Source organism: Lemur catta, chromosome 5 (genome assembly GCF_020740605.2).
Source record: "Lemur catta isolate mLemCat1 chromosome 5, mLemCat1.pri, whole genome shotgun sequence".
Classification (NCBI taxonomy): Eukaryota; Metazoa; Chordata; class Mammalia; order Primates; family Lemuridae; genus Lemur; species Lemur catta.
In genome coordinates this window covers 17,092,475-17,112,765 of record NC_059132.1, presented here as the reverse complement: position 1 = coordinate 17,112,765, position 20,291 = coordinate 17,092,475, and the positions used below count along the sequence as shown (strand labels likewise).

Here is a 20,291-nt window from a genome sequence, read left to right as displayed (position 1 = left end):
GGCCTGTGTTCTCTCCCCATCCTCCTCCGGCTGCCAGGGAAGGCGAGTGTGAGTCCATTTGAAACAGCTGTCTCTACACTCCCATACGATAGTGTGCAGCGAATTCAAGGTCAAATTTGAAGTCAAAGTCAGAAGTCTTTGTTTTTTTCCTCCTACTATATCAAGACTCTTACCAATTAACTTGAAAAAAGTCACCAAGTTAACAACTCCAGGGGGAAAAAAAAAGACTCCTCATCTCATCCCAAAGACTCTGAAATGGATTTGCTCACAAAACACCAGGTTTCTTTAGTGACCTCCAGAGACCTTGCCTGTCACACTGAGCAGTATATCATCTCATGAAGGGGGAAAAAAAAAAGTTTTACCATGAAAAAAAATGCTATGTTATATCACACTGTGACACTATTTAAATATCAAGAGTCGATGCTTCTATTTAGAAAACGGAAGGCAATAAATTGAGTTGCTAATTATTCCAGCTGTGAGTATTTTGGGTACGGCTGCAAATTTTGAAGAGGACAAAATAAAGGATTTTCCTGTTTTTTGCATATGCAAATGTAGTGGCAGTCCCCTATGAACTGAAAGGTTCAGGGATGAGAAACCTTGAAAGCCTATTTTTTCTTGAATCAGAATTGGTTTGAGTCTCAGCTTAGAGAACCTTGATGTGAAATAGACTTTAAACTGTACTGATTAGGTTGTTGGCTTCTTGTTTTTTAAATTCGGGGAGTAGAAATTTAAAAAAAAGAAAAACAAAACTAAGCTCTATTTTAAAAGCAACAGTTCACTTCTCAACTCAAGCATAAATTCCCAACTGGAAGAAGAGAACAAGCACATTAGTAATATCTCCAATCCCTTCTTTTCCTAATAAAATTTTGTGGGGGAGGGAGGGCAGGAATGCCAACAATTCTCCAGTCACTGTGCTAATTAGAACGACTCATTCATTCAACAAATATCTTAAATGAGCTGGGCACTAGGCTAGGTCAGGTAGATTCAGTAAAAAGCAAGATACACTGTACTTGGTTCCTGCCCTCAAACAATTAATGGCTATATTTATTGACCAGTCACTGGATGTCAAATCTCAATGCTAAGCATTTCACGTGAATAAACTCACCAATCCCCCTAACGAGCCCGTGAAGTAGGTATTATATATCATTCTCAGCCCCCTATGGAGGTTTAAGTAATTTGCCCAAGGTCACACAGTGATAAGTAAAGGATTCAGACCCTGGTTATCGGAGTCCAGAATTTGCAGGCTTAAAACTGCCTTCTTGGTATGATCCTATTTTTTTAATTAATTAATTAATAATAATAAAGGAATGTTTACATGTAGAAAAAAAAGTCTGGCTATAAACACCAAATATTTACCAGTCTATTTCTCAAGAGCGTAGGAGATTTTTCCTGTCTATTTTTAAAAAGTTATATACTTGATTTTTTTGTATAATGTGCCCACGTTGCATTTGCAGATGGGAACATAAAGTTGGAACACTTAAAAGGTAATCTAGTTTTGCTATTCGAGTAGGGCTCAGCAGTGCAGTATCCGGCACCATCTTTCTCATTACCTGTTTCTCTTGTTCCTCTCTCTCTTCTCCTCCTCTGTGCCCCATGTCTCTGTCTCTCTCGGGAACCTACCCATCACATTTTCCCTCAGCCATCACCATTCTTTCTCCGTATTGGAGAGCTTAATAATGATGCCAGAGAGTGTGGTGGTTATTTAACCTCTCTCCAGCTAAGTGTTTTATTATAACTCCTGAAAACCCAATTACAGTAACTTTACATGCTACAGTACCCTTTATGGGCTGCCTCTTTATTAAACTTACTCTTTTAGAGACAATAAACCTGATGCTTCAAAGGGCATGGCCAGGACCAGTGAAATGTGATGAAATCTGGAGTTTTCCAGAGCACACCTGATCTCCCTCACTGAGCACCACGCCCCCCATTCCTGGGGTGTTTCTGCCTCTATTCTTTCTCTGGCTTTTTATCAAATTTCAGCCACTGAATGTATGACATTAAAACTATTTTCAGGATTAATGGGCTGTGTGTCAATATTTTCATCTGCTCCTCTGAATACCCATGAGTTTATTTACTTGGGGAGGTCAATTTTCTCGGTAGAACAACAGTCGACACCTGGTTTCCCTGATAACCAGAGTTGGTTTTTTTTTTTTTTTGCACACGGCATTACGTTGAGACCATTCAGGATTTCTGCTGTGTTTCAGGAAGAACATTTGCTGCAGCAAACTTCATGAGCTAAGGAGAACGCCACGTCCGCAGTCTTAGTCATTAGTTGTCCTGGTTAGCTGAATGCTACCCTGTGATGAGATAGTGGGATGCAGAGAGAGAGAGAGAGAGAGAGAGAGAGAGAGAGCGCCTTGACCTTTGGAGTTGAGGCAGCACAATTATTTGTGTAGTACATTTCCGTTGCACAGCCCTGCTGGGATTTTCCCCTGGGAATAAAGCCAACCCAACAGAAAATAAGGGCGATCCCACTGGTTGCAAGCTGAAAAATGGAACTTGCTGCTAAGGAATTTTCCGTATTTGTTTGTTTCTTTGGTAGGGTTTGAGGTTAATGACTGAGTTTACATGTCTCAGAGGGGGAGGAAAAAAAAGGAAAAGAAATCTTTCCCTGGGGCCTCAGGTAGTCTAGCCAGCTGCCACTTCTCAAAGCTTCCAATGTGGATTATTCAAGCTCCTTCTGTATCCTAAGAATAAAATAAAAATCCACAGCATTTTGAAGTGGTGGGGCTCTTCGTGCATGGATTTTATGCATGAGTTTTCTGTTTGTTAGACTTCTTTTTAAAATCTTCCACGGTTGTTTAATCTGAGACAATGCATGTCCTTCATTTTCTAAGCCAATTTGAAACAGAAGCCTGGTTTACAGAGATTCCGCCCCAAATCCACGTCTTTGCTGTCATGGAACACACATGGGGGGATGGCTCTTAGGCAGTTAGGTATGCTCTCTTAGATTTTATTAAATGGTTTTGTTTTCACATGAGGAAAAGTGATGACATTTACCAAAAAGATTGATAGTTTAGGGTGAAGCGATGATCACTGAATTCTTAAGAACGCTTCCTTAAGAGCTGACCGCATAGAGGAACCACTTTCCCTTCGCCTTAACTATTCAATCCCAAGCGCTGAACCTGTGCTCGCAGAATGCTGGGCGCCAGGACTGAAGCCCCCGATCCCCCACGCGGAAAGGAAGGGAAAGAAGTGTGTGAGCTCCTCTTTTATTTTTTGTAAGGCATCAAGGACTGGTTTTCTCTGTCTCTTGGAGTGTTAGCAGGCTCCAAGGACGGCACTTTGGGAGCTTCTCATTTGCCTTTCCTTCCCGAGGCACAAGTGGCCAATTCTGAGAGCAATTGAGTTGTGCTTGAAAAATGTCAAGTGCATTTGGAAACTACACATTTTTGCTGACGCCTGGAGTCCTGAGCCGAGCCACTTCCATGACCGACTGCTGGGAAGAGGTTCAGTTGGGGCGTCACAAACGATTCATCCGAACACACTGAGCAGGCCCCTGAGGGGGAAAAGCTGTCTTAGTAGCCGGTTCAGGGAAAAATCAGGAGAAGTCCCCTAAGCCTTCTTGGTCCTCCCTGTGACCATCTGGCCAGACCATTACCTTGTGGGTCTTGCTTCATTTTATTTTATTTTCCTGCAGCATGTGACTGCAATCCTTGAGTGAATCAAAGCTTACAATTTTTTTCAACTTTTTGTTAGGAAGATTTTCAAACATAGGGAAAAGTTGGAAAATAGTACAATGTAAGGATAACCACCTAGTTTCAACAATTGCTATCATTTTGCCACGCTTACCTTACTTATTTTTATAAAGATGGAAAGATAGAGATCTTGTGGAATCATGTGAAAGTGAGTTGCAGACTTCAGGACACTTCACCCTAAAGATACCCATATTCAAAGCTTGTACTTAAAAATATATATATATATACACACACACACTAACAATCTAGTGTGTTCTCTGTAAGTCAGATGCATTTGGAAGGTGCAAAAATGATTAGGGTAGCATTTCCTAAGCTTTAGTGTACATTAGAGCCACCTAGGAAGCTTCCTAACTGGTAAGCTCCCAGACCCCATCCTAGAATCGGGATGGGGCCCAGGAATGTGTACTGTTTTTAAGAAAGCACCCAAGTGCCAAAGCAGGTATTTATGGGACATAATCTGAAGATCACGTCTTTAAAACCCTTCTTTTTTTATTTGTTTACTGAGTTTAATCCTATAAAGATTAGTAACACCAGGGTGTAACTGTTTCGTGAGAGAAAGAGGATTCTACATGTCATTGATATTTTTGTTTAAGCATTTAAAGCAGCAGAAAGTAGAAAGAAATAATGTGATAACTGAGTTTCATTGAGCTGTGATCATCACAGACACCACGATGCCAGTGAGTGGCCTGAGAGCTACATCCTTCGACGGTTAATGCGGTACCGAAAACCATGCAGGTGGTTTTCTGTGGAGGGATCTGGCCTTGTATGTATAAACAGAGACACTTGCCTGCATGCATATGCAAACTTGTAAATCTGTTTGGAAAACAGGAGTCAACAAAGCAGAAGAAACCTTAGTTTTAAAATTTAAAATGTTCACCGTGTTGTTCTTTTAGCATGCGTTGCTTTAGCCTTGGAAGAGGTTGTAGGTCATTTAACAAAGATTTGTCTAGTGCCCACTATGTGCCAGGCTTTATTCTGGATGTTAGAATACAGTGTGAACAAATCAGACTCAATTCCTGATTATTTTAAACTTTGTAAAAATTCAGTTCTAATCATGGAGATAGAGGATACATAATACACAAAGATACATACATATAATGAAGAAAAACAAAGCAGTTATAACAGGATACAAACTAACAGAGAAGGAAAGGGGGCCAGGGAAGCTCTCTCCCAGAAAGCGATATTGGAACAGAGGGTTGAATGACGTGAAGGAACAAGCTGTGCAGATATTTCCAGGCCGAGGGAACAGCAAGTGCAAAGGCCCTGAGGCAAGAAGATGTGATAGGATGAGAAATAGTAAACTGGCAATGTGACAGAAGGAGTAAGGAAACATAATAGTGGCAGAAGATTCAGTTGCAGAAGTGGCTAGAGGGCAGATCACGCAGGGTGTTGTAAGCCATGGAAAAAGTCTTCTGAGTTTATTCTAAATGTTATCAGAAGGCTATAAGGGGTGGAGCGGGCGAGGGGGGATCTTGGTGACATGTGACATAATCCAACATCCTTTTTAGAAGGAAAAGTATAGAAAATAAATTGTCAAGGGGATGATCTTAGGATCTTGTGAAGCAATCCCATTTGTAAGATATAGTCATCCCATCCTTTCTTTTGTTAGTAAATGAGTGTATTAAAAATGACATTAAAGCCAATTTAAACTTCTTAATCTTCATCTTGTTGCTCTCATGTTGCTAAAACCTTCCTAATTTCAGTTTATTGATTCTGTCCACAAATATGACTCATGTCCAGGGACTAATGATTAGACTCTAGAGATACCAAGATTAAGTAATATCTACCAGTAGCAGCGTTCCAGAGTTCACATGCTGGTTGGGGGCAGACACATTAAAAAATTTATATATGTATATATAAATTTGTATATATATAAACCAAGTGTATAAATAGATGTGTGAGTGCACAGAGTGATGGGGCAGGTGTTAGAATAGGCTTCCCAGGTAGGCAGTGGGAAGGTGGGTGGGAGTTGGTTAGACTGGCTTGGGTGGGGCAGAGTGGGAAGGGCTGTTGGACAGAGCATTGCATAGTGTTCACAAAGCCCTGGCGGCAGGACCGGGCTTGTTGGGGAAAACGTGTCTGTCGGAGTGTCTGAAGCATGGAGCGCATGGGAGCTGGGAGCACACGGTTAGAGATGAGCGTAGAAAGTTGGGTCGTGGTTGTAGAGAGCTGGTCCCATGTTGAAATCTAGGTTTCCTCTTTCAGGCATGGGAGGATAAGCAGCGATTGGAAGGCCAGGACACAGTGGCATCGTGGCTGAGAAGCAAGGGCGCAGGAGGGCTAGGGGGGAGGGTTGGTGAGGGAGGTTTTCAGAAATGAAATTGATGGGATTCTTTAACCTATTAGATGGGAGAAGGCCAGGAAAAGGGAGGAGGTGACAATGACCGCAGTGTCTTAGGTAACTGAGAGCAGTTGGAGCCCAGGAAGAGTGGATTTGGGGAGGCAAAGGAAAACAGTCTGAGTTTGGTTGTGACTTGTTCAAGACAACCACGAAATGTAGATGATGTGATGTCCAAGACACAGCAGGAATGTGGGGCTGGAGTTCGGGGAAGAAGTAGAACAAGGAATGGAGATCCAGACACTTCAGATGTGTCCGTGACAGCCAGAGCCCTGGCAATGGGCAAGGTCACTAACGTAGCAAGATACGGTGTTTCTGGATTTTTAATGACTCCTTGCCATGTCTTTAAATTCCCTTGTTTTACTTTTATTTCCTATGTTCACTACCCACTCTTGGAGAACTGTTCAAGAAATAAATTAGAAGGAGCTCTGAGTCAAATCCCAGAGTTTCCTCATCACCCTGACTTTCTGCTGCATGTATGTTCTAGCTTCATTAGAAGGCAGTGAACTGGCCAGGCCTGGTGGCTCACACCTGTAAGCCTAGCACTCTGGGAGGCCGAGGTGGGAGGATTGCTTGAGCTCAGGAGTTTGAGACCAGCCTGAGCAAGAGTGAGACCCCCCCATCTCTACTATAAATAGAAAGAAATTAGCCAAACAACTAAAAACTAGAAAAAATTAGTTGGGCATGGTGGCACGTGCCTATAGTCCCAGCTATTCAGGAGGCTGAGGAAGGAGGATCACTTGAGCCTAGGAGTTTGAGGTTGCTGTGAGCTAGGCTAATGCCACGGCACTCTAGCCCAGGAAAGAGAGTGAGACTCTGTCTCAAAAAAAAAAAAAAAAAATTAAAAAAAAAAAAAAGACAGCAGTGGACTATTAGTGATTTGGAAAACTCCTCAGGTGTTTGTTCAACATTTGACAAGCTTTAAATTAAAACACACGTTTCAGGCTTCTCATAGAGTAGCTCTGAAGAATAGTAATAACAGCTGCTCATAATGGGCTGAGCACTTACTATGAGACACACCTTGGTTAAGTGCTTTTCCTACATAATCTTGTATAATCCTCACGACAACCAGATATAAGGTACCTGCATTCTTATTACCCCGCTATACAGAGGAGGAGATGGAGGTTCTCAAGAACAATGTTACATAACTTATGTGAGCTCCCTTGTCCAGAAATGGCACCACCAGGACTCCGATCCAGGTCTGTCTTGCTCCAAAACGCTGCTTTAAACACCACGCCTACCGACTCCTCTTCCAAGATTCTCGTGATCTGGAGCATTAAAAGAGAACTATTAGACAAGGAATCCAAAGCCTTGTTTGTGCTATCAAACGTCTAGGTTTTATTGAGATCACTGAACATACTTACAGTACGAATAAAGACTAAATATCAGTTGTTTATTTTCATGTTATCTGTGTTACATAATTCCCTAATCACATACTCATTTTCTGACATGATTGTCAATCATACTGGGCTCCTTTGATCTCTGTAAAGGATTAAAATACTTTCAAGGTTTTATCCGGAAGCAGCCAAGATACCAACATATGTAATGATAGTGCTCCTACCTCAGAATCCTGCTGGGAAAGCCCACTGACCCCCAGAGGCCAGGACAGTGTGGTGTAGTAGGTCTGGTTAGAGCTTCTGAAAGCTTAGAGATGTAAAAAGAAAAGTCAGGCAGACTGGAATTTGAGCCCAACGGTTGTGCTTGCTAACTAACTCTGAGATTCGGTTTTCTCACCTGTAAAATTGGGAGAATAATAGTGTTAATCATAGGGTTAATGTGAGGTTTAGTTGAAAGTAAAATATTTAGCATTGTAACTAACATATTGTGAGCAGTCAATAAATACAGTTTCACCTGCTGAAGGTGTGAAGAGAAAGGAAATACCTGTATTAACATTTTGAAACTGCAAAAGAATGAGAGGACCGCATTCATTCATTCACTCATCATTTACTGAAGTCTTCCCTGCATATTGGGCTTTGAGTTGGGTCCTAAGAACTTAAGAATGAACAAGGCACAAAATAACACACAGCCTCTGGCCCCCAGCTGCTCAGATTCTAGCATCTACTGAACCCATGCCTTAAAGTCCACTCTGTATTTCCTGGAAGACAAGTCATCATTTCAAACAAGGTACAGCAAGTCACATTTGAAGTCTTACAAATACCACGTATGAGAGAGAGAATAATCTATCAGAGAACTGATGCTCCTTGACATGTCCTTAGAGTGACAATCTCCTGACCCCTGAGGAGGCATTATATCCCCTTCTATACTGTATGTGATACTATTTGGTTCTACTACATGGCTGTCACACCATAGCTCTGGCTACCAAGGGCACCTTGTTCAATTGACAGGCAAAGGTGATTCCAAAGAAATAACCATGAGCATGTGACCTAGAGAAGCCGTCTCAGAACAGGAGGCAGGATTGAGGGGGAGGTGAAAATAGCACATGAACAAGGGTAAAGACAGAGAATTTAGGGTAACATGCAAGAACACAGACTTTATCAAAAGACAGAGCTCTGGGTTTAAATCCTCAGACAGCTGCTTGACTGCTCCAAGCTTAATGTCTCCTATCTAAAAATAGAGATATTATAACATTTAGTTGATAAATAGTCATAACAATGTATTTCAAATGCCTTTCAATAGTAGGTACCTAATACGTGATAACACTCAGCATCCTCCTCCTCATCCTCTTCCTCTCTGAGTGACAGTCATTGAGTTTTCATATGTGCTTTAAATACTTTGCAGGATTGCTGTGGAAGATAACATCTAGATGCACATGTGGAAGCAGAAAATTATGCAAGTTTATGGAATAAATTTATGTCACCATCAAATGTAATGTTTGCCCCTTCCTCCACTCTGAGGCAGGGGTGTTTAACAAGGACTATGCTGGGATTACGCAAATCAGAGCGGGGGAAAAAAAAAAAACAGCAAACTGTTGCTCCTTAGCTCCCCACGGCCTCTGTGACTTTTTCTTTTTTCCTGGCAGGCACTTCCTCTTCAAGACCTCCTCGGGGAGCACACCCCTGTTTAGCAGCTCTTCCCCGGGGTACCCTCTGACCTCAGGAACCGTTTACACACCGCCGCCCCGGCTGCTGCCCAGGAATACCTTCTCCAGGAAGGCCTTCAAGCTGAAGAAGCCCTCCAAATACTGCAGCTGGAAATGTGCCGCCCTGTCGGCCATCGCCGCGGCCCTCCTCTTGGCGATCTTGCTGGCGTATTTCATCGGTAAGTCGGGGCAGCCTCGTTCATCAGTCCCGGGTGTGTAAGCGTGGGGAGGAGGCCATGGACTTGTGAATCCAGAGGACCTCTGTTGCCTGTACAATTTGCTTCTTGGCTCCTGAAACACATAATAATGAGTGATGGATGGGAGTGATGTCTCCCTCCCGAAATCCATTTAAATCTGATGAGTTTCTCCTTCATGTTTCTAAATGACATTTATCAGGAAGGAAATTAAGCATCCTCATTGTATTCCTCTCTCGGAGATGAACTGAGAACTGTCATTCCCGCACATCCATCCCTCACTCCCAAAGTAGCCTTAGTCTTGTCCATGCTTGGATTTTAACCCGGGTCTGTGCTCTGAAATGCATGTAATGTTGGCTGACTTCAGCCACAAACCAAATAGAACAGTGGTCAGTGTGCCTGAGAACATCTTGGTTCGAGGGAAAGACAGAGCAACCAGCTTGTTTTCAGAGCTGCAGGACAGAAACAGGATTGAGAGGCTGGACTTTGTACAGAATCAGATCCCCCAGGTGCAGTTGACCTTGCCCACGTCCCTTCTTTTCCTTCTATGCTCTCAGCACCAGCTCTCATCTCTCCACGTGCCACTGGGTCTGGATCAGGTTCACCTCCGCTGGTGGCTTGTGCTTCAGGTGACTCGGTGTATGACTTAGGGTAGTGGGTTGGCGAAGTCGCTGGAGTTCCTATCTTCCCACGCCAGGATGCCGGTTTGCATCCATGGGGTGTAGCCACGTAACTGTGGAAAGCAGCAGATGCCGAGAGCTCAGGGGCAGGGTGCCACACGCAGATGAGCATCGCAGGCTGGACACAAAGCCTGCTCACAGCTCCTGGCCCCGAAGAAGGGCCCCGATGCTGCTGCTCTGTCAGCCAAGCTTGCCAAAGGCAGATCTCCTGGCCCAGGCAGAGGCCGTGGGGATGTTTGTGACAGTTTATTTGAAACCCTTGACAGTTCTGGCTTGGTTTCAGGGCAGCGATGGCAGACCCACCCACTGTGGCCGTGCCCTGTTGCAAAGCAAACCTGTAAAACAGCAACGAAAAGAGGCCGACTCGGAAGCAGTTCCCAACATGTGTGCGAAAACTCCTCCCGTTTAAGAGAAAAGAAAAGGCAACCCTGACCATGTCGGCCCTGCCCCCGCCCCCAACATAAGCCCTCCCTTCTCTCAGCAGTGGGGGCTCGCACACTGCCCTGCTGCCTGCCAGAGGAGGACGGGAGGGCACTTCCTATGCCATTGCACCTAAGCTTGCCTGTGGCCGAGGACACTCCCAGAGACCTGGGGCCCTGCCCAAGGCAGACCAGTAGGAGCTAACAACTGATGTAAATTTTTCACACTCATTCATAATCCAGCTATGCTTGTCTTAATGTGGAAAAATAAGCATTTGTATTCCCTACCAGTTGCATTTCTCAGGAATGCCCTCCCAGAGCGAGAACGTGCAGGGAAAGGAGCCGCCGTGTTCATCTAGGGTTTTGCAGTATTCTTTGTGCTCTAAACCCCAGCTCTACATGCAACTGAGGTCTGAGACCCGAGTACCCCTAATTTCAAGTCATATCTGCTTCTCTCTTATCTCTTGAGGAAAGATGGGGTAATAGACTGGCTTGAGAAAGGGGGAAGGATGTCTGTTGTCCCCGTCAGTCACCTGAGTAGACTCTTTTGTGTTGTTAGGGGGAGCTTCGTGAGCTTCCCCAGGTAGCTGTTCTGGGGCTCGGTGGAAGCAGATTGAAGGTGCCTTCAGGGTCTTTGCATGATTTGGCTTTGTGTCAGAAACTTCAAAAAGCTTCCATGTGCTCACTTCTCAGGCTTATGTTCTGTGGGGCCAGCGGGCACCACGGGGATGCAGACAGAGAAATCGAGGCACTGCCTGCCTCCGTCGATAACAGCCCCAGTGCGCCTCCTGCTCACTTGAAGGAAAGAGATGGATGGCGACTGTCTGATTTACTGGGCTTGATAGTTAAAATATAATCGCTTTCTGTAAGGGCGAGCATGTAAATGGGAAACTGTATAGTGAGAGTTTAATGTTTTAATCGGGTGCATAACTGGTAAGTGATGGATTAGGAAATATATTTATTTTCAGTCTGGAGGCTACTGGACGGTGGACCTGAGCATCTCAGGATGGTTTATTAGTTTATAATCCATCACTTTCTATTATGTATGCTTTAGGTAAGATTATGCTTTGACCCTGGCGTATCGAAGAATAGTTTATGACTCAAAATGAGTGAGGTAATGGGCCAATTTACCCGGCAGCGATGGTGGTGAGCGTGGAGCTACACGGCTGCTCTCAGCCGCTCTCAGAAGTGACCACAGCCCCGCACACACGGTGCGGGGTCAGGATCCTGAGTGCCCGTCTGGGCAAAGTTGTTTGCCTTCTGGGGTCTTGGTTTCCCAAGTTTAGGATGGTTATTTACGTGCAGAAACTCTGAAGTATGGTGAGGATTAATTAATGTGTATAAATCACTTTGAAGATGAAAAGCAGTATATTATTAATTACAAAGCTGCAGGGGCATAAACAGTGCATTGCAAACACAGAGGAAAGGGATTGTGCCTACCTGGAAAACAAGCCATTAGGGAAGGGCAGGAAGGCAACATAAAAACCAAGGCCTCCTGTTGAAGAGACCCGTGCTTTTAAGACCTGAGTGCATTCTGGTTCACACATGACTCCGCGTTCCACTACAACATGACAGGTCCTGAAATTGAGGCATCAGCCCCAGGACATTTGTGGACAGGCAGTAGGTCCAGGCCTGCCAGGCACTGTGACAAATAAGTCAAATTATCTTCCTTGCATGTTCAAACCCGCAGAGAGAAGACTTTCCAGAAATGAACCATTTGGAATATAGATCCAGGCCTGTGGGTGGATGTGAGGCGGAATGCCAGCCCTTGTGCAGCTGGGAAGACGTGGGCCTTTACCAACTCCGGGAAGATGCCCAGTCCCTACTTGCACAGCTGGGGTCAGAGAACTTTTATGAGATGCTCTTTCATGAGATCCTCTCTGTGCCAGATCCTCCCAGTTGTACAGACATCCCGGAATAAATTACTCTGAAAACCTGCATAAACCACCAGGGGACCCACTTCATGTGTCACCCAGCCCCTCCCTGGCCCAAACGGGAATCAGCATCCCAGGGAACACTGGTTTAGGAGAATTTGGCTGTGGAACACAGGAGAGTTTCCGTCTCAGGAAGTGTCTTTCTTCCTCAGGCAGCTCAAGTACTTGCATTGTCTGTAATGCCACAAGTCCCCGTATAGCCCTCAGCTTCTGAATCACGTAACCAACATAGATTTTCTCACCTGTTTTATGCCAAATGTGCTGTGTTTTTATCTTCATAGTGTAGATAACAGTAACTAGTTAGAAGGTTCTACCTGCTTAGAACTGGAAGCATTTCCCTTAAAGCACTTTTATATAATTATTCAATTTGAATTATATCCTTAGTCACCAACCTATGCTCTAGCAGAAAATAAATTGGCATGTTAAGACCATTGGACAAATATCAATGCTGAGGCCCAGAGAGTCTAAAGTCACCTGGCTAAGTAGTGGCAGGGCCAAGACCAGGCCCTTGGTGTCCTGATGCCTATAAAGGTCTTTCCCTTGACCCTTGACCCCTCCCTCCTCAAGACTGCAGTTAGTTAGCTAATTTCTCCGATACTGTTTGAAATTTAAATGACCCCTTTGGTGGCATTAACTCGCCTTATCTGGGTCTGTCCTCATTAGCAGGGGAGGGCAGTTGGTTCCTCTCCTTCCTGAATCATCTTCAGCACAGCAGATAGAAATCATTCCTCCCCCTCAGTCTCCCAACCTGTCCTCATGTTTCTGCTTTCCCAACTACCTTCTGCAAACTTTTTCTGCAAAAAGCCAGATAGTAAATATTTGGGGTTCATGTTCCACAGAGTTACAACCACTCAACTCTACTGTTGTAACTCAAAAGCAGCCGTAGATGTAAGCAAACAGGCATAACTGCGTGCCCATAAAACTTTAATTATGGACGCTGGAATTCATCGTTTATGTAATTTTCAAGTGTCATGAAATATTATTTTTCTTTTGATTTTTTTTTTCAACCATTTAAAATGTAAACCCATTCCTTAGGTCATGCGTCATAATAAAAGAAGTGGCAGACTAGATGTGGTCGATAGGCCATAGTTTGTCAACGCCTATTCGACTGTGTTGCTGCTCATCTCACAAGAATACCTTTCAGGACGTTTCCATCTTTATGAGAAAAATTGCTTCCAACTGGCTAAGAGTCCAGCCATATGTCCACTGTCAGTGAAGCATGCGGTCGACACTTCCTGATACTGCGATCCCGTTTCATAATGAGTAATTTCATCTGACTTTCTGGCCCAAACCAAAAAGTAGACAGAGAAAGCCACTTTTCTCTTTGGTTAAAAACTTTCTATAGCATAAAACTTTCCATTTCAATAGCATAGCTTTCAACTAGACTGCTCGAAACAGTGCTCCAACCCATGTCTAGAGTGGAATCGCCTAGTCATTTTTCCTACTACTCACTTGTCCTTAATCTTTGGTTATCCCAGGTTCCTCTGCAAAAGCATTGCCTGTTTGTAAAAGTTACTCGGCTCCTGACGCCTTCTTTGTTGAGATTTTTCCAACTGAATATAACAGTGCTGGGTCAGAGAGTGACAACATTGCTTTCTTGTCCTAGTTAACATTGGACTAGATCTAGTTTCCTTAAAAGGCATAGAAGTTCTTGCAGGGCTACCCTATGTCAAGGAAGAAAGATGCTTCTGACGTATGACTTTGTTGTTTAAATCTGGATAATCCTAGAAAGTCTAAGGACGAGAGTCAACAGAACCGTTCAGCATGACATAGGACTCAGACTGTCACCCTGAGTGAAAAACAATACATAACATACACCGAGCTTTTGTCAAAGACTCTTCACGTGGTTGGGAAGGAAGGAGGTAGAGAGAAAGATAAGAGCATTTATGTCATCCGAAATTAGTTCTTAGCTCTTCAGATCTCTGCCAAACTAAAATACATATATATATATTAGAAAGTCACCTTGTCTTTTTTCACTACAGTAATTCCTGCCAAATATAAAATACTATATTTTAAGCAAGCTGCTCAACGCTCTGTCTTCTGCCACTCTGACTTTGATCTGGAAAGAACGCGGGCCATCAACATGTCAGGATGTTAAAAGTGTGGTAATTTGGGGTGCTTTCAGTTTCTTTTGAAAACAATGAGAGATTATTTTCTATGGAAACTAAAAGCCTACCATGTGTTTAAAGTTGCTACACTTGAAAATTGATATGTTGAGACTCATACTGATGAATCCTGCGTTCTCGGCTGCTATTTTGTGTATTCTCATCTCACTGAACAGAGCAGGTTTGGGAAAAACATAAAGAAAATGACAGAAAATGACGGGAATGGTACACTTGCCTGGCATCCTTTGTGAAGGTGCAGTCTAGGAACAATGTCGGTCCTCTCGTTGAAACTCACTGCTCTTTGGCTGTCGGGAGAGGTGGGAGCCCGCAGCCTCCTGTGTGTGTTCCGAATTGAGTATTTACCTCCCATATCTAAAGGGCAAAATGCTAATGATTACATCTGGACAGCCCAGCAAATAACATTTCTGCTCATTTCCTCAGCCCCAGATGGTCAAACTGAGAACAGAGGGCTGCCCACAAAGAAGTCAGGGGACCCACCCGGTTACATTATCTGTGCCGATGTTAGTAACAGGACTTTTTATCTAATACATATGCTAATGTGCTTTTAACCTGGTAATAAAGTCCCGTCAGCGCTTACACACCGGTGAGTCTTTGGCAGTGGGACTGCCATTGCTTAACTGTACACCTGACTTTAGCGGCCTGTCAGTTTATGGAAAGTTAATGAAATCATTCATCAGCCAGGTCCCCATCACCTGGCAGCCGCGTGGCAATGTTTGCATCTCATGTTTCACATTCAGAAAAGAGGAAATCCTCTGCTTCAGAAAAGGATATGGCCTCTTTTAAAACATTTGTGGAACCTTGGAGGACTTTGAAATGGTTCAGGATGGTCGGCAGCTGTGGTGAGAAGTCTTTGCTTCCATCCCTGAAATACCTGCCACGAGTCAGGAGGGTCGACCAACGCAGGGCTGTCCCACCCTCGCGGGCAAACACTGGCGATGAGACCAAGAAGCGATTTTGAGTCCTGGCTTTGTAGCACATGTTAATACAGAGCCAGAGAGGAGTAGGTACTACAACCCTAACCCTGGGCACCTCAAGAACCACAAGGAAATGATATGGGTGTTTGTCTGCCAGGCAGGACTTTGGGCATCCACAGAGCGAGTATGTGTTCAGTAAACGAATGTGGAGTGTTTGCCACCTGCTCTCCCATGAACTACCATTCAAGCCTTTGTCCTGGACCTCCTCTCTCTAGCAATTCTCTCTGGAGCACTCATCAGACCAGAAGCAGTAACAGGAGGCTGTAACATTGTTGCTTTCTCCAGGCACCCTATTTATTTGACTATTCCCTTAGGGGGCTGCCCAAGTCAACAGACCCTTCAGCTTCCACTGAAAGCTTTTCTAATTCCCTATTTTCTAGGTCTTTCATTTGTTCATTTATTTGTGTTTAGGATTCTTGGCACAGCTTCTAACATACTGTAAATAAGTTTCCTTTCATTCTGGATTTTATCTGTAATGCAATTGCAGAAGTTCTTACCTTGCTTTGGTGGTTAGACAAGCAGCAGTTTGATGTAATATTAATAGAAAGCACATGCATGAACTTTGGTGTCAGAGAGTCCTGGGTTTGAATTCTGACCTGTATGCCTCCTAAAAGCCGTGTGACTACGAGCTGTCCCTTACTTTCCTCATCCTGAAAATGGGTATAATGCCTACTTTGTAAAGATGCTTCAAGTGTTCATTGAAATGGTAGATGCGTATAACTGTTCTTCAAATCCAGTATGACGTCAATTATGACAAGTACCATTATTGTGCATCCCTATGGGGGAAAAAGGCATCTATTAAACTGTGACATGATTTCTTAGCATTTATAATTTTTATTTTATATACTTGGAAAGAGATAGACACAGACTGCCTGAATTGATGGAACAACCATGAGAAAAGATAGGTTCATAGTGACAAAGTCCTTGTAAGACAACTATAAGGTAAATTCTGCTTTCAGACTTGTGAAAATACAAAAAATATCTGAGTCTTAGAATCAGTGGAACATGGCACAAAATAGAAGCTCAACTAAATGGAGTTATTGTGATTATCATCTTAGCTACCACACTCCTAGGCCAGGTCCGATGAGAAAAATAAACAGGTTCTTGGGCTATATAGTATCCCCAGAATAGTGACTAGTACGGCCTAGCACCTTGTAGGCAATCAATAAATATTTGTTGAATTTAATGAACGCTGACCCAGGTTACATCGGAGTTGGACCATTTGTTGAAGATATTTTCCGAATAACCAGAATCGTGATCCCTACTTTCCCTTATTCCTCCAGGCAAAGGGAAGCATCTGGTTCCCCGATGCTGTATAATTGCCTCTGTTCCCAAATTGCATTTCCAAGTTAGAAAGCGTTTGGGCAAAGGAATGGTTGGGAGGGCTGGGTAAGCACCACTTTTCAGCCCCCTAGCAGGAATCTGTGCTTCCCTGAAATAGAACTGGCTGAGACTGGGAAGTGTATGTGTCTGGCACACAGCCATCCTTTGGCACTCAGATGACAAAAGTGTAACAGAATTTAGTTGGAGTTCAAGGTGAAGAAGCAAATAATGGCATAAATCTGAAAGTCTGTTGGCTGTTTCTCTGTAAATGAGGATGTGCTAAGAAATGAAAGCAATCACTACAAGGCACCAAGTAGAGAAAAGAACTATTATATGGTGAATTAGGTCTGTGTACACAAGCCATACAGAATCTTTTGTGCTCCAAAATGCCTTGCTTAGCTGTGTAGCCTCATATGACACAAACTTGACCCAAAGCAAACTTTCTCTTAAGGTCACCTTAAACCAGACTTCTTTGTGTCCTCCACTGAAAATTCCTTTATAGAAAATTCATAATTTGATTGTTCAGAATAGACACCCAGAATTTTTGTCTGAGCCCTTTTCTTACAAGGCAAGTCATTTATTAAATTGATGTTTTATAATAAGATCCTCTGTATTCAGAGAACAAATAGTCCATCAACTATATTAACACATTTAATGTTACCATAAAAAAGACAATAATGCATTGCAAGTTCTGCTAATTTCGCTTTTTATATTCTCAACCTTCTGGCCTTAATAGGTAAATATCACAATGTATCAGAAAATGTACCAGCACTAAGCTACATGTTGGTAAGGAAACAGCTTTGCTGTGAAGAAAATATTGTCCTCCCTTCTTGGAAAGAGAAAAAAATGTATAAGAAACATAATATGTATCATCTTTCAAAGGCATTTTTTTTCCTAAAAACTAAAGCTATGGATGAGAAGGGAGGAGAAACTTTGCCTCCAACCTTTGCTTTCTTTCATCATGATTTTCTTCGCAGCTGTTAGGGAAGGCCCTTCCCTTGGGACGGGTTTTCAGTTGAGTTAGGTCATTTGTGGGAAGATTTGTGCAAACATGTTTGGCACTCCCCTAGGGACTCTGATCTTTATAGAAGAAGGGCATATTACCTTGCTTTTGCCTCTGCAGTCATGATGCAATTCTCTCCGTTTGCTTACTTATATTACACCATGAGCATTTTAAAGTCACGTTAATGAAGTTTAGATTAGACTTGCCTATGCACCGCAGGGAAAGGTAAGTGGCAGTATGTCAAATGCATTCTGTTCTTCAGGCCATGATAAACAAGATGACATCTTTCAAGGAAGTTCTGTGTGCCTTTCAATTAGATGCATTTTCAAAACTGCTTTTAACATTGCCTTATGCCCCAAATTTTACAAACATAGACTTCTGGGGGAATTAGCTAAATGTTGTATGTTTAAGCTTTCTTTAAATAACAAGATTTGTAGACTTCCTGAATCTTGTGAGAATTAGGGGTTAAGACTCTTTCTTCCCATGAAAAAAACTTCTTGTTAACTCTGCATATTAATTCTGTGTTATTAATTTCATTTTAATTTAAAATTTATTAAATTTACATGTTTAGATTTATGTATATTAATGTTACGCTTTCCCACTGGGCAAGGAATTTCACTTTGACAAGTGATTGGCCGGTCACTTCATGTGCTGGAATCTGCTGCCCAACCTCAGAATTCAAGATGTTTTTATTGAAATTTTTTCCTGGTCCTAGAGTCTAATAAGCAACCCCATAAAATAGTACAGTTAATAGGAAAGTTTAAAGAGCCTGGAGTAAGTTATGTTTTGCATAAACAACTCATGCGGTGGTGTTAATCAGATACACACAGCCATGACCTGAGTTTTATTTTTCCCAGAACCATCACGGAACAGAAGCTTTTATACTAAAATGTTTTTTTATTAACTCATTGATATGAATCAATGGTCAATCATCATTTTTGTTCTTTAGAAATGTGGAGTGGTTTAACCACCATATAATAAGATATTGAAGACATTTGGGTCTATTTTTGTCCAGTCTGTTTTTATCAGATGAAGACATATTCTACCAAATTTAAAAACTGTAAAGGTTTTAAGAAAAAACAAAAAAAGCTGGCACTTACATTGACAGCAATGAAAAGTCAAGAGCCTAAGAAAGAGGAATTAATACTAGAAAGAGTGGGATGAAATTCAGACAAGAAGTAAGAAAAAGGCATAAGACACTGTGAATAGAATAATTAGAAACATTAACTAGCAACACAAACTATGAAATGCCATACATGAATCAGGATAAAACACAGAAAAATTAAAGGACAAATGTATGGGGGTAGATGACAGCCAGCATATACCAAATTGCAGATAATCTTCTGCACAATTTCTTGAACCAGTAAGTCCAAGTCCAACCTAGGTAATAAGATGAAAAACAATTGTTGAGAATTGCTTGGAGGTGCTGTTTTACTACCTCATCTTACATCATTAAACTTTTGGTTCCTTCATGAAGTACTTAGATAAACAATAGTGGACAGTTCAACATTTATCCAAATAAACCAGAAAGCTACCACAATAAAGGAAATTGAGTTTATAGACACAGCGGACTCTTGCCTAATAGATGAGAGTAATGTGTCTAATGTTGAACATCAATCTATATTTCAAATATAGTATAAAGGAGGGCCTCAAAAAATAACTTATCTTACAAAATCATTTTGTACTAGAGGTGGTTTATCTTCTGTTGTGTCTAATTGATATCCATGTGATTCGGCTATAATCGTTACTACTGAAAATGATGTAAGATATGGAAAGAATGAATGCAGCCATTGGTTCCCAAGATAGCACCAAAAGTTGGGGATTCCAAATCACCTTTGTCTTCAAAGGCGTTGTCATTGGAATGACCCTTGATGCCAGAGAGCAAGTAGATTTGTTTTTTAATCAAGCCAGGACATTCTTGAAGGTCTTCCTGTCAATCCTGATCAACAACCTGCATGACAGAGGAGAATTATTTTATACCAGATCCTTTCCCTGCCTTATTTTGTTTATCTCAGTGGTGTGAAGAAAGGTCCAGTAGAGATATTTGAGGTTACCCGACAATTTTAGCTCCCAATCAAATTCTATGGATTTATGAACTGCCAGCACTCAGGAAAGTCTTCTAATCCCCAATGGGGCAGGTCCTGGTCTGCACCAGGACGTGGATATGTCCAGGTCACGACTACTGGTGAGGACAGGAGAGTGGAGTGGTGACAGGGGAGGGAAGGGAGGGAAAGGATGTGTGCAAATGGTGCACACACACCACCCACTATTCCCACAGACTCTGCTTCAAACATTCTGGTCAGAAGCATCTTTCAATCTGTGCACAGTTTAATGAGATATTTTGACCGCTGGATGTAGTTCGGCTTTCAGAAAACTAACTACCAGTCCTGCTTCCAAAGGTTTCATCTTTTGCAATATTTATTTTCATTCGCACCAATATGGATGCACTGTTTCCTTTTCCTCCTGTTCCCTGTGTATACATTCCACCTTTAAATATCCTTGGGCAAAGTCCAGGTTTATCCTGCTCTGTCAAGTTTAATTTTTTAAAAGCAATATACACAA

The 20,291-nt window shown here is 42.5% G+C and overlaps 1 protein-coding gene across 4 annotated transcripts in view; it reads left to right on the top strand.

Annotated features, from left to right (window-relative positions):
- The window catches only part of TENM2 (teneurin transmembrane protein 2), a 1,161,672-nt gene that overhangs the window by 917,588 nt on the left and 223,793 nt on the right, over positions 1–20,291 (top strand). For all 4 annotated transcript variants that reach the window (XM_045551217.1, XM_045551218.1, XM_045551220.1 and 1 more), the window contains one exon: positions 9,017–9,255. In XM_045551217.1, coding sequence (XP_045407173.1) covers positions 9,017–9,255 — 239 coding nt within the window. The remainder of the gene's footprint in view (positions 1–9,016; positions 9,256–20,291) is intronic.